General features: G+C 32.9%; 1 protein-coding gene across 1 annotated transcript in view; it reads right to left on the bottom strand.

The window, feature by feature from the left end:
- Nucleotides 1-14,276, bottom strand: part of DCAF10 (DDB1 and CUL4 associated factor 10) — a 41,902-nt gene that overhangs the window by 10,038 nt on the left and 17,588 nt on the right. Inside the window, exon 3 of the mRNA XM_087822773.1 lies at nt 8,534-8,731. Within this exon, the coding sequence (XP_087678899.1) occupies nt 8,534-8,731 (198 nt within the window). The remainder of the gene's footprint in view (nt 1-8,533; nt 8,732-14,276) is intronic.

The raw sequence follows: 14,276 nt of genomic DNA, 5'->3' as shown, positions 1-14,276 counted from the left end.
ATCTTAGACTTACACATGATTAATTTTTTTTTTGCTCACCATTCACTCTTTCATCTCCAACTTTCTTTTTTAGAATATTCTCTCTTTCTGAAGTATATGTTTTTAAGATTTTGTTGAGGTAAACCCACTTTTTGTTGTTCTGGAAATCTTTACTTCACTCTTCTTTTTGATTAAAGGTTTAGCTGAGCAAATAACTTCAAGTTGATAGTTATTTCTTTCTGAATTTCGAGGATATTCCACTGAGTTCTGATTTACATTGTTGCTATTTCTAAGTCTGCTATCGGTCTCATTGTTACTTTGGGTAATTTACCTTTTTTCCCCTCTGATTGATCTTTGTCTTTGGAGTACTGCAGTTTCACTCTGATATGTGTAAATTTGGATTTCTTTCTATTTATTGGGATTCATTTGAGTTTCTAAATCTTGAAGTTCATATTATTCATATATTCTGGAAAATTCTCTATCATTATTCCAATATTCCTCTCACCTATTTTTTCTATTCTTTTAGAGCTCCAAATAGATGTCTGAAACATTCACATTTGACTCTCATCTCACACCTGCTCTTTCATGTTTTCGATCTCCTCTTTTCCATATGTTGTATTCTGGGTAAATTTTCAATATCTATATTCCAAAGCTGTGTCTAATCTGCCACTTGACCTGTTCTATGTGTTTTTAAATTTCCATAGTTTTATTTATTTATTTTTTACTTCTATGTGGCTCTTTTTCAGATCTGCCTGGTTTTCTGAATAGATTCTTATTCCTTGCCTATATTTTTCATTCCTTCTTTTATTTACTTTTTTGTTAATTATTTTTTAAATTGTGAACTGTATCATACCTACAGAAAAGTACATAAGTAAAACATATGAAAAGTCTGAAGAAAAATGAGCACCTGTGATTCATCACCCATGTTAAGAAATAGAATAACACCAGTTAGTTAAAAGTCCCCTCTATTTCTCTACTCTGTTGCATCCTTCAGTCAACATTCAATGCTTCAAGCATAAAATGCACTTTATCTCTCGGATAATATTGATAGGTTTTTAAAATTTTAAGTTTTCTTCTCCCTATGTAGTTTCTATTTCCTCCAAAGTACCTCCCCATTTGTGTAAGTCTTTATATTAGAAGCTTTTCTCAAATGTCTGAATATTTTCAGCTGTCTGCTCATAATTAAGAGTGGGGCACTAAAAAGTTGACTGGGAACTCTCTGAGTGCTGGACAGGCTTGAGCTTCACTCTGTAGGGTGAAACTATTTTTTAAGGAACTCCTACTGTGAGTATGTACAGTTCATTAAATGGAAGAAGCTAAGGGTCTTTGAAGTCAATATTCAGTGTGCATGTGGTAGGTCAGTTTTCCTGGTTTTGGTAAGGTACCCAATCCTTCAACTGTGTCTGGCACCCTTCACTGCATGGATTCTCTATTTTACCCTCTTTAGAGGATAAGATTTGAAACTTCTGAAATGGGAGGTCGATCAATCGCCCAGTGGTATAGATTAGGGGAAGAAACGTAAGTTCTTAAATACCTTTCACTTGAATCCTTACTTTAGCTACCTCTTCTGTTACAGAGTACCCAGAGTTGCCAGTCCCTCTGATTTTTGATTTCGTATAAGTTGTCTTAAGTTCTTAACTTTTCCCCACTGCCAGCTTAGGATTTAGCTTTCTTGCACTTACTAAATCAAGTTGCTAAGTCAGTTGCCACTCATCTACATAGTCTCCAGATTTAAAAATTTTACTGTCATTGCTTCCTTTCCTATCCCCTCCCCTTTATGAGTTTACACCCTTTATTTTTATATCTGCTTATAGTAGTTTTAGAGGTGTCTTCTAGTCCATAGATTTTATTTAGGTCTTACAATGACTTAAATGAAATTTTACAATTTTTTCCATAAAATTTATACAGATCTTCTGTTGTAACTTATTTCTGTGTACCAGCTAAATTTTTTAATTACTATATGCTTTAAAAAAATGTAAATTGTTTGTTGTGATTAGGAACACTACTGATTTTTATATTTTGATCTTATCTCTATCTAGCAATCTTGGTTAACTCTTATTAATTCTGACAATTTGTCAGAATTTCTAGGGCTTTCTATTTAGACCAGGGGTCAGAAAAACTGATCTATGGACCAACTCTGGACCATTGCCAGTGTTTATATAGAAAGTTTGTTGGAAAACAGCCACGCCCATTCACGTACTGTCTATGGTTGCTCAGAGACCACATAGCACACAAAGCCTAAAATATTTTATTACATGGTCTTTTATAGAAACTGTTTGCCAACCCCTGATGTAGACAATCACATCATCTGTGAATGCTATTGTTTAATTTTTTTCCTTTCCAATTCTTATATATTTATTTCTTTTATTGTATCAACTAGGACCCTGACATCCTCCACCCCAAAACAATGGTAAACAATAGTAGTAACAGCAGGCACATTTCTCCTTCATGATTTTAAAGAGAAAACTTCTAAAGTTTCACCATTTTAAAATGTGCTGTAGGTTTTAGTGTATACTTTTCATGAGTTTCCTTTTATTTCTAGTTAATTAACTGTTTTTTAACAGCTTTATTGAGGTATAATTTATATACCATAAAATTCACCCATTTTAAGTGTACAATTTAGTGATTTTTAGTAAATTTACAGAGTTGTGTGATCATCAACACAATTCAATGTTAGAACACTTTCATCACCCTAAAAAATCCTTCCTGCCCATTAACAGTCTCTCTCTGTCCCTACTCCCAGACACAGGCAACCACTAATCTACTTTCTGTCTCTATAGACCTAACTATTGTGGACATGTCATATAAAAAGAATCAGCCTTGGCCTGTGTGACTTGGTTGGGCATAGTCCCATGCACCTGGGAGTTGCCAGTTCATTTCCTGGTCAGGGCACATGCCTGGGTTGCAGGCTAGATCCCCGGTAGGGAATGTGCAGGAGGCAGCATTTGATGTTACGCTCGCTCTCTCCCTCTTTCTAAAAATCAATACAAAAATCTTTGGAAAAACAAAAAAGAATCATACAATAAGTGGTCTTTTTGTTTGGCTTTATTCACTTAGCATAATTTTTTGAGGCCCATCCACATTATTACACATACTAGTACTTTGTTGCTTTTCGCTACCAAATAGTATTCTATCATATGTATATATCACATTTTATTCATTTACCAGTTGACGGATATTTGGATTGGTTCCATCTGTTGGCTATTATGAATACTACTACTATCAGCATCCATGTACAAGTCTTTGTATGGATATATGTGTTTATTTCTCTCAGGAAGATATCCAGTAGATTGCTGGGTCATATACTAACTCTATGTTTAACATTTTAAGAAACTGCTGAACTGTTTTCTAAAATGGCTGTCCCATTTTACATTCCTACAGCAATGTATGAGGTTCCAGTTTCTTCACATTCTTGCCAATACGTGTTATCGTGTTTTATTAAAGCCATCATAGAGGGTGTTAAGTGGTATCTCACTTGGGTTTGACTTGCATTTCCCTGATGACTAATGACATTGAACATATTTACATGTGCTTATTAATCATTTGCATATCTTCCTTGGTGAAATGTCTATGTAACTATGTTGCCCAATTTTAAATTGGGTTGTATACATATGAGTTGCAAAAGTGCTTTATATATTCTGGACACAAGTCCTTTATCAGATTTATCAAATATCCTCTCTCATTCTGTAGTTTTTCTCTTCACTTTTTTAATGGTGTCATTTGATGGACAAAGCTTTTTAATTTTAATTAATGGCATTTTATCGAAATTTTTTTATTACCTCAGCTTCAGAGTTGTATGAAGATTTACTCCCATGTTTTCTTCTAAGAATTATACAATTGTAGCACTTATGTTCAGGCTGAAATTCATTTTAAGTTCATTTTTGTGATGTGAGATAAGGATCTAAATTAATCTTTTTGCACATGGATATCCAGTTATTCAAGTTGTTTATTAAAAAGATTATTCTTTCCTGAATCTTGACACTTCTGTTAAAAAATCATAAATGCAAGGATTTCTGGACTCTCAAGCTATCCTTTGCCAGTACCACACTGTTTTGATTACTATGTATTTGTATTAAGTTCTGAAATTGGAAAGGAAGTGTGTCTTCCAATTTTGTTCTTTTTTTTCAAGACTGTTTTGGCTATTCTGGGTAACTTACATTTTCATATAAATTTAATAATCAGCTTGACAATTTGGTAGCTGGAACTTTGATAAGGATTGCATTGAATCTATAGATTAATTTGGAGAGAATTGCCATCTTAATGATACTGAGTTTGCCGAGGCATGAACATGGAAAGTTTCTCCATTCACTCACATCTCTTTATATTTCTTTCAGCAATGTTTTATAGTTTTCATTGTGCAAATTTTGTACTCACAGTGGTACCTTGGTTTTTTAATGTAATCCATTCCGGAAGACCATTCGAGTTCTGAAACATTCGAAAACTGAGAGATCAATAGCCAACAGCTACACCTCAGGATCCTGCACTCAGCGGAAGCCCTGTGCATTTACTTCTGGGTTTACAGCATTTATAAACCAAAATGTCCATCAACGGAGACCCGAGGTACCACTGTATTTGTTAAATTTATTCCTAAGCATTTTATTCGGTTTGATGCTATCATGAATGGGATTTTTTTCTTTATTTTTGAACTGCTCACTGCTTATAAGTAGAAATACAGTTGATTTTTGTATATTAATCTTGTATATTTTGTGACTTTGCTGAACTTGTTTATTAGTTCTAATAATTTTTTTAGTGTATTTCTTATGATTTTCTATAGACAATATTGTATCTTCTGTATATGAAGACAGTTTTACTTTTTCCTTTCCAATCCGGATGCCTGTTATTTTTTTCCTTGCCTGACTGCATATCCAGTGCAGTTGTACCTCTAGTACAATGCTGAATTAAAGTGGTGGAAGGAGACATCCTTGCCTTGTTCCTAATCTTAGGGGAAATATATTCCGTTTTTCAACATTAAGTATGATTTTAGCCATAGGTTTTTTACAGATTTTTTTAATCAGGTTGAGGAAGTTCTGTATTATCTCTAGTTTTATCACAAATGGGTGCTGGATTTTGTCAAGTGCTTTCCTGCCTTTAAGATGATCATATATATGGGTTTTGACCTTTATTAATATGGTACATTATATTGATTTTTTTATGTTAAATCAACCCTTTATTCTTGGGATAAATTCTAATTGGTGATGAGATATAATCCTTTATATATGTGTGTGTGTGTGTGTGTGTGTGTGTGTATATATACATATATATTCCTTTATAGAATCATGCAATATATATATGTTGTTGAAGATTTTTTAATCTTTTCTTTGGAGGAATATTGGTCTGTAGTTTGCTGTTCTTATGTTTTTCTGGTTTGGTGTCAGGGTAATACTAGCCTCATAAAATGAGTTGGGAAGTGTTCTCTCCTGGAAGAGTTTATGAAAGATTGTGGGATGATTTTTAATATTACCAATTCAATTTCTTTACTTGCTATAGGTCTGTAGGTCTATAGATTTTCTATTCTTGAGTGAGTTTAAATAATTTGTAACCCTGTAGGTATTTATCTAAGTTGTCTAATTTGTTGCCATAAAGTTGTTCATTATATTCCTTTATAATCCTTTTAATCTCTATAAAGTTGGTACTGATGTGCCCTCCTTTGTTTTTAAGTATGACTGAATGTTTTTTATTCCTCAATTGAAATAATCATATAGACTTATCTATTTAATCTGTTCGTGACAAATCATATCAATAGAATTTCTATTGATAAATCATTTTTTTCATTCCTTGAATAAAGCCAACTTGTTCATGATATTTTGATTACTATCTTACAGAATCCAACTTCCCTTTATTTAGAATATTTACATCTATATTATATTACATATTGGCCTTTCATTTTTTTCTTTAAACATTATCTTTAACAAGGTCATACTAGCTTTATACACGAGGTAAAGAGAATCTCCACACCCCCTTTCTGAAATCTGAAGTTTAATAAAGTTAGAATGTTGTGTTTTTATATTTCATAGAATTCACCTATAAAACTGACAGGCCTGTTTTATTAGTAGATAGGTTTTAAGTGATTTTTTCCATTTCTTTAATGGATATGGCAGAGGTGATATTCAGAATATTGAAATAACCAGCACTGCATGAAAACTAGCACTCAAAATTGACGATGATAGCAGTGCTGGAAGTGGGTCCTGGATTTACTTTATTGTGTAAAGGGGGACTTTAGCTACTAGATCATAAGGAGATTGTGAGGGAGGTATCCCTAGAAGAGAGGCCAGGTAAACAGACGGTGCCAGAATATGACATCTTGGGATTCAGGATAGTGGCTATTTATCAATCATTATAGAAGTTCAATCTTTTGAAAACCACTTTAGCTGTACTAGTGCATATTGGTTAAATATCAGTTCTGGTAATAGTTCTATTTCAGGTTTTCCATTTCTTCCTTGGTCAGTTTTGCTAAGGTCTATTTTTTGAGTAAACTATGTTATCAAAGTTTTCAAATATACTGGCATAAAGCTGATCTTATCTCATTCTATATTTTTTATTGTCTCCTTTTTCATTGCTAAGATTTTTTGTGTCTCATTTCTCCTGATGAATCTTACCAGAGAACTGTATATTCAATTAGGTTTTTTAAAGATCAAAGATCAGGCTTTAAAAAAGTCTTTATTGTATTTTCATTTTAAATTTCATTAATTTCTGCTTTTTCTTTATCATTTCCATATATCTGCACTCATCAGGCCCTTTTTTATCTTGTTCCAATTTCCACCCCCATCAGATTACAGATTTGGGTTAATAAGCATCTTCTTTTAAGGATGCACCATCTCTGAGATTTGGTGGGGGGTTTTTAGTAAAATGCTTAGTTCATTAATTTTCAGTCTATCTTCTGATTTATCTATGATTTCTTCTTTGATCCATGAACTATTTCAAAAGTGAATTTGTAAGTTTCCAAAAATGGGAATTTTTAGTTACCTGTGTTAATTAGACTATACTGAGGTCAGGGAAAATGGTTTGTGTAATAACAGTTCTTTGATATTGGTTGATACTTTGTAGTTCAGTACGTGCTCATTTTTGTACATATTCTAACGCTGCTTCAGAGGATGTATTCACTAATTGTTGGGAGCCGAATTCTGAATATGCCTAATAGATCAAGCTTATTAATAAATCAAGCTTATTTTTAATCTTTTTAAATCTTCTTTAGCCTTACTAATTTTTGGTCTATTGTATCTATTATTAAATGAATGGATGGTGTTAATATTTTCCAATAAGAAGAGAATTCTGATTTTTTTCTTGTAATTCTGTCTGTTTTCACTTTTTATGGTTTGAGGCTATGTTATTAGGTGTACATAGGATAAAGATTCTTTTATATTCTAGCAAAACAAACCTTTTACTATAGTCCCTTTTTATCACTAATAATGCTTTATGCCTTAAACTCTGGTTTGTCTACTATTAACGTAGATACAACTGATTTTCTTTGATTGTATATGTTTGTTATTTTTTCCCATCATTTTACTTTCAAACTTTCTGTGTTTGTATGTTTGGGGTATATCCATTACAAAGAACATATAGTTGGGTTTTGTTTTATAATCCAACCTAACATTATGTTTTAACTGACTAGTTTAGTCCAAATACATTTATTGTGATTGATATTTATATGATCTGCCTACCATATTTTTGTGCTTCTGAATTTACCTGTATGTTTTTTTAAATCCTCAAAGATATGTTTTTATTAATTTTTAGAGAGGAGGGGGGAGAGAGAGAGAGAAATATCAATGTGAGATGAAATATCCATTGGTTGCCTCCCACACATGCTCCAACTGGGGCGAGGATTGAACCTGCAACCAAGGTAAGTGCCCTTGACCAGGAATCAAACCTGAGACCTTTTGGTCCACAGGTGACTCTAACCACTGAGCCAAACCGGCCTGGGCTCCACTCTTTAAATAATCAATTTCTCTATCAGGAGACATTTTATTAAAGTGTTTCACAACAGAGGCATTACTGACATTTTAGGTAAGACAACTGGTCCATTGTGCAAACTGTCTGTCCCATGTACTGCAGGATGTTTTGACACTTATCCCTGCTGACTAAATGCCAGTGGAAATCCTCCTCTCTTATCCCATAGTGACAATTAAAACTGTACCACACATTATTTCCAAATATTCTCCTAGGGGTCAGTACCACTCCAACAGACTAACTACTCTTTTAATGATAAAAACACAGTGCAAATATGACAAAATAAATAGATTTAGAATTGAAAGACCAACGAGTAAAAAATACTTCTGTTCCCCAAAGGAAATAACAAAATATTTTTCCTTAAATTTAGGAAACTCATCTTATAAACCATTTTCCACTGTTAACTATGCTACTTGGTCTCCTCTCCACATACTTTTTTTAGTTGCAACATATGACTAAGTGCAAGTAACAAAAGGTAGAATCACTTTTTGACTGTTTTTCACAAAACTAGTTTCTTTCTCCTAAAGAGACACAGAACACTGAATTTGTTTACCATCTAAAAAAAATTTTTTTTTGTTTATAATCCTAACATGATCTCCTATTCACAAACCTGTTGGTGTCCCAAATAATGACATTTCCATCAAATCCTGATGTTACTAAGAGTCTTGTATTAGTATCATATTCGATGTTCTTCACCCAGCTAGTGTGACCATGTAAAGTGCATACTTTGGTGTTCAATTTTCTCAGATCCCATAGTGCTATTGTAGTGTCATCAGAGCAGGTAGCAAACAGCCGGTTATCAAGAAATCTATAAAGCAGAAAAGAAAAACTGGTTTATTTAATCTCTTATTTAAGAAATCTTGAGAAACAGTTTCTGTATTACCTAATTAAGAAAACCAACAAAAAAGGACTACAAACTCACTGTATAAACCCAATGATTCTGATATACAATAAACAGTAAGTATAATTCACATAATCACAGAGAACAAAACTATGATCTAATGAGGGCCACATGGCAATATTATCCATTGCCTTTAAAATACTGATTTTTATTTGAAAATGAAAACAGGGATAGGTGTTTGTAGTACAGTGCTAAAGAGAAAGAAGAACTTTAAAATCTGTATAGGAAACACAAATGGTGAGAAACAATTTAATAGGAGACAGAGGAGATTTTGAAGACTTGATTTCCAAGGAAGACATGTTAAGCGTAAAGGGTTTAAAATTATGAGAAATGTTTACTCTGCTACAAGTAACATCTCTTTCTATTTAGAACACATTTACATACAAAAAATACTATTAAAATGCCATCATTTTCATCTACTACTTCAAAGGCATTCCCTAAATAATCTCACTTAGCACCATTTTATTAGGACCAGTCAAGATTACAAGACAGAGAATTAAAATACTCTTTAATGCAAACTTTTAATTCTTTGACACTAATTTTCGATGCTTAGTGAGAATATATTTTATACAAATAGTTAAAAATAACAAACCTACCAATCACACTTGAATTTCTGTCTAGTTCAACATTGGGACACTTTTTCTAACCTATGCTGTTTTCTATAACTTCCTAAATTCTTGCAGAAGAAATGAATTCTGGAGCTTCTTCCAAGATAAAATTATATATAATTATTTTCTATCAGAAATAAACCTTAATATCCACAAATACCATAATGACTTTCCTGAAATTTAACACAGTTTTGAAACTTCATGCCTCTGTTTAGGCTATTTCTCTACCTGAAACTACCTCCTCCTCCCCCTTCACCTGGGTAAAAATTGTTTTCTTTTTAATATTTAGCTAGCATCCCTTCCAGGAAGCCTTCCTTCTCTATCCAGCCTGGGGTAGATTTACGAATGGTCTAATCTTTCAAAGCACTCTACACTTCTATTACCAAGCTTAATATTACAATGTACTTTGCAAACCTATCTCCTTGAAGGCAGGGGGACCCTGTCTGCATAGTTCATAGTTACATCTGCAGTACCCAACACACAGTGCTGGGCACATAATAAACACTTATATTTATTAAATGGATGAAAGAGATAGGAGTTCACTGCCTGGTGGAAAAGACATTATAAATACATGTTAATAATTATACAAAATAATTGTGTGGAATAAGCAAAGAAAACAAAGTGGTTAGAAAAGACTTCAAGGTGGTGTCTTTGAACTGACTTTCAAAGAAGTGAAAAACTCCTACAGAGGTATGTAAGGATGATGTACTCTGAGAGGCTTTTAGGAGTGCTGCATATGGAAATGCAGAGACACACAGAGAATATATCATAGATTTATTCTATGATGATTACAGGTAATTATCTCTTAATTACAAATATATGCCCATTGAAAGTAATTTTTTTTTTAAACATATCTTTATTGATTCCAGAGAGAGGAAGGGAGAAGGGGAGAGAGAGATAGAGACATCAACGATGAGTCATTGATCAGCTGCCCCCTCCATGCCCCCGACTGGGGACCGAGCCCGAAACTTGGGCATGTGCCCTGACCGGGAATCGAACCCTAATTGCCTGGATCCTAGGTCGATGCTCAACCGCTGAGCCACGCCTAGCCAGGCTGAAAATAATTTTTAATGGAGAAAAAAAATCCACCACCAAAAATAACTGCTGTTCTTGTATTTCAAACCTAATATTATGTCATAAATATTCTGCCATGTCATTAAAGATTTATTGACAAAATCGTTCTTAATGGCCGAGTAGCATTCACTGTATGAATAACCATAATCTTTTTTCTTTTTTAAACTAAAATGCAATTGTTGGATGTTTAGATTGCTTCCAATTTTTTACTATTATAAAATGTTACGATGAACATCCTGACAGCCGAATATTAGTCACATCCCTAGTTATTTTTCTAAGTACATTCCCAGAAAAATGTATTGCTAAATAAAAAGGAATTCTAAAAAAAATGTAAGGCTTTTGATATTTACAGCCAAATTATCTTCAAAAGAATATACCAATATATAGTTCCACCAGCTGTTAGGAGAGTGTCCATTTCTCCAAACCCTTGCCACACAGATATTTTAAAAATTCTGCTAAGTACTAGGGGGAAAAATCATCTTGTTTTAAGTTGAAACTTTTATTTTTAGTAAAAGTGAACTTTTTAAATACTAACAGGAAGATTATAATTCTTTTGTGAATTCAAGTTCCTTACTGATTTTCCTTTTGCAGTATTTTTATTATTGAGTTATAAAATCTCTTTATAGTAATAATTATATACCTTAGTTTCCCAAATACAGTGTGTTAAATGTATTTACCACATATATTTCTATCTTTCATTATGGTTTATGTGTTTTCTTACTATATCAAAATTTTAATTATTGTCAAGTCCATTTTTCCCCTTATAGTTTTACCTTTTCTGATGAAGCTTTTTAATGTGTTCCACACATGACAGGAATTATATAATTGCAAAAAACACAATGACAAAAGGCTACTGAAAGTCAGTCAATCTTTTAAAATAAATTGATCACCATCTAAGAGTATCTTCATACATTTGAAAATTTAGGGAAAAATATAACTAAGGTATTTTGTTTAGTCTAGAGAAAATACTTAATGCACATATGGATTGAAAACTCCAGTGAAATTATATTGCTTAGGCCATAGTAGTCTACCCTGAAGAGTTTAATTAAGGTAAGAAAGTAACATGATTAAATAAGAATTTCAGAAATATCTCTGAGGTGGTTAGGTTCCAAAATTCTTGGATTTTCATAAAAAAATAAAGTGGGGGATCAGGTGTTAAATTTTTGTCAATAAGGCTATTGAAAAACTTACCATTGTTACATGAAAGCTATTTTAAAACCAATAATGTAGAAAAAATATAATCTTAAAAACTAGTAATTTTGAATTGAATAAATTTACCTTAATGAAAAATTCAGTACTTTAGTTTTCTCATTTTTTGCCTCAAAGTATTACTTGTTAAAAATTCTGGTATCAGCCCAGCTGGCATGGCTATGGTTGAGTGTCGACCTATGAACCAGTAGGTCACGGTTTGATTCCCAGTCAAGGCACATGCCCAGGTTGTGGGCTAGATCCACAGTGGGGGGGCGGGCAGAAGGCACCTGATCAATGGCACTCTCTCATCATTCATGTTTGTATCTCTCTCGCCCTCTCCCTTCCTCTCTCTCTGAAATCAATAAAAACATATTTACAAAAAAATTAATTAGTATCAGAGCCCTGGTCAGATCAGTTGGTGAGAGCATCGTCCTAATATAACAAGGTTGTGGGTTTGATCCTTGGTCAGAATCAACCAATGATGCATAAATAAGCGGAACAACAAATCTCTCTCTCTCCCCTCCCCCCCTCAAATAAATTTTAAAAACTTTGGTATTAGAGAATCATTGGTAAAGAGACTAGATAAATTATAGAAAAATAAAAATGTAGACTAGGAGACCAGTTAAAGCACCTACAGTTCTTATCCCAGAGTAAGCAGATGCAGAGAATGTAAAATTTTAGACAAGTTCTTGGAGATCTGGTCTAATCCTCTCAAATGAAAACTCAGTCAGCCTTATCAGTTAATAACTGTAATATGCTTTTAACTCCGTAGTCTCTAATAAACAGGAGACACTCTTTCACACACATTGAAATCTATGTTTCTGAATTATAGAACTTCTCCATATGTCCTCATCAAACCCCAACATATCACTATAATATCTCTGGATAAATTGATATCTGGATAAACTGAGGTCTTCATTATCAGAAGATAACTGATAAAGGATAACTGCAACTGAAATTGAATTTTTTTAAAAACAGGCACCAACATTTCATCGTACAAGGGAAACTGTTGAATATTTATCTAAAAATAATAACTAAAAATCATGAAAATAAGTCTTTCTTACATTTATTTAACTACATGCAAGTTTTTAGAACAAGAATAAATTAAATGTGGTTTTTTTTGCATAACCTTTCCAATGAAATTATGACAGCAGAATATTGCATCCTTACTTCATACTTGAGTTTTGTACTATAATCACAAAGAGGATTGTTTTCTGTATAATATTTGAGGGCTTTATCAATTTTCCCAAGGGCCTTTTCTTAGTCCTGTGAAATACTCACATAATTTTTCAAAGTACCTATCATGTCATCATTTCTGTCATTTTCTTTTCTCTAATTGATAACCTGTCTAATTTTATCAAATCCTCATTTTCCAATGATTTTATATGTAATAAATTCTATAACATCACTCTCAGGGTTTTGTGAAATTCTAGATCCTTTGCAAGATAAGAAATTTCATGTTTCCCAGTGATAAGCACTGAATTTATAGTATGTTGTTTGAAATAAAACAATCAGAAAAAGACCAACAAAGACAGTGGGAGGGAAAAATAGATTCAGGGATATTGAAATGTTTTTTTAACTGCCATATCACTAAGTAAATATTCTTATGATAACCTCAGTTCCCCCTGTAACTACATAACTGGAGGGAACTTGATTATTAAATGGATTCTTAAATCCACATACAGAGTTCTCAGGAATGATAAGTAAGCCTGTACGATGGATTTAAGAATTTAAATTATATACTTTCCCTAAATATGAAGCAACAGAAAATACTCTCCACAACTATCAACATTTTTTTTTTACAAGATAAGCAAACCTCAAAACTACAAAATGAACTAGAAGACATTAGTAAATATGTGCAAAATGACTCGCTAGAATCAAACCAGGAAGTGCATGCCCACATCTCTGAACAGGACAGTGAGGCAGTCTAATGGAACTGAGTATGAATTCCAGCTTTACCACTTATTATATATAAGACCTTGGGCAAGTCTCTTTATCTGGGCTGCAGTTTCTTCACTCCTTAAAATGGGTACAATATCTGTCTCACATCAGGACACCATGAGGATTAAACAATATAATGTATGAAAAGTGCTTCACAAAAAGTTTGGCACACGGTAAACACTCAAAAAATGGAAGTTAGTATTATTCAGTAACACACACTTAAGCTCATGCCAGGGACTCCTCAGATCCTTACTCAAAACTTTTAAGTTATATGTACTTCTAAAAAAGCTTCAAAATCTGTTTTTCTAACCTACAGATAAGAAGCAAATACAAGTTTGTAGGTGTGGGGTACTAGGGCAGGCACACTGATAGCAGCAAATGAGAGCTGAAATTGATAAGGAACACAAATTCTAATAGCGGATTAGTCAGAGGTCATTTTGAATAGTGGCAAACAACTTGACATACGTCTTCTTTTAGAGGTAATACATTTTAAATTGTAAAATATTAAAAACACAGAGAAAATTATGAAGAATATAACAAACACCTGTGATACCCACCACCCAGCTTTATCAAATTTGAACATTTTGTATCATTCAGATTTTTAAAAACATTACATAGTTGAAGTACCCTGTATATCC

This window comes from Miniopterus natalensis, chromosome 12, assembly GCF_054644295.1.
Source record: "Miniopterus natalensis isolate mMinNat1 chromosome 12, mMinNat1.hap1, whole genome shotgun sequence".
In the NCBI taxonomy this organism is placed as follows: Eukaryota; Metazoa; Chordata; class Mammalia; order Chiroptera; family Miniopteridae; genus Miniopterus; species Miniopterus natalensis.
Note: the sequence above shows the minus strand (reverse complement) of the source record. Positions and strands in the feature narration are given on the sequence as shown.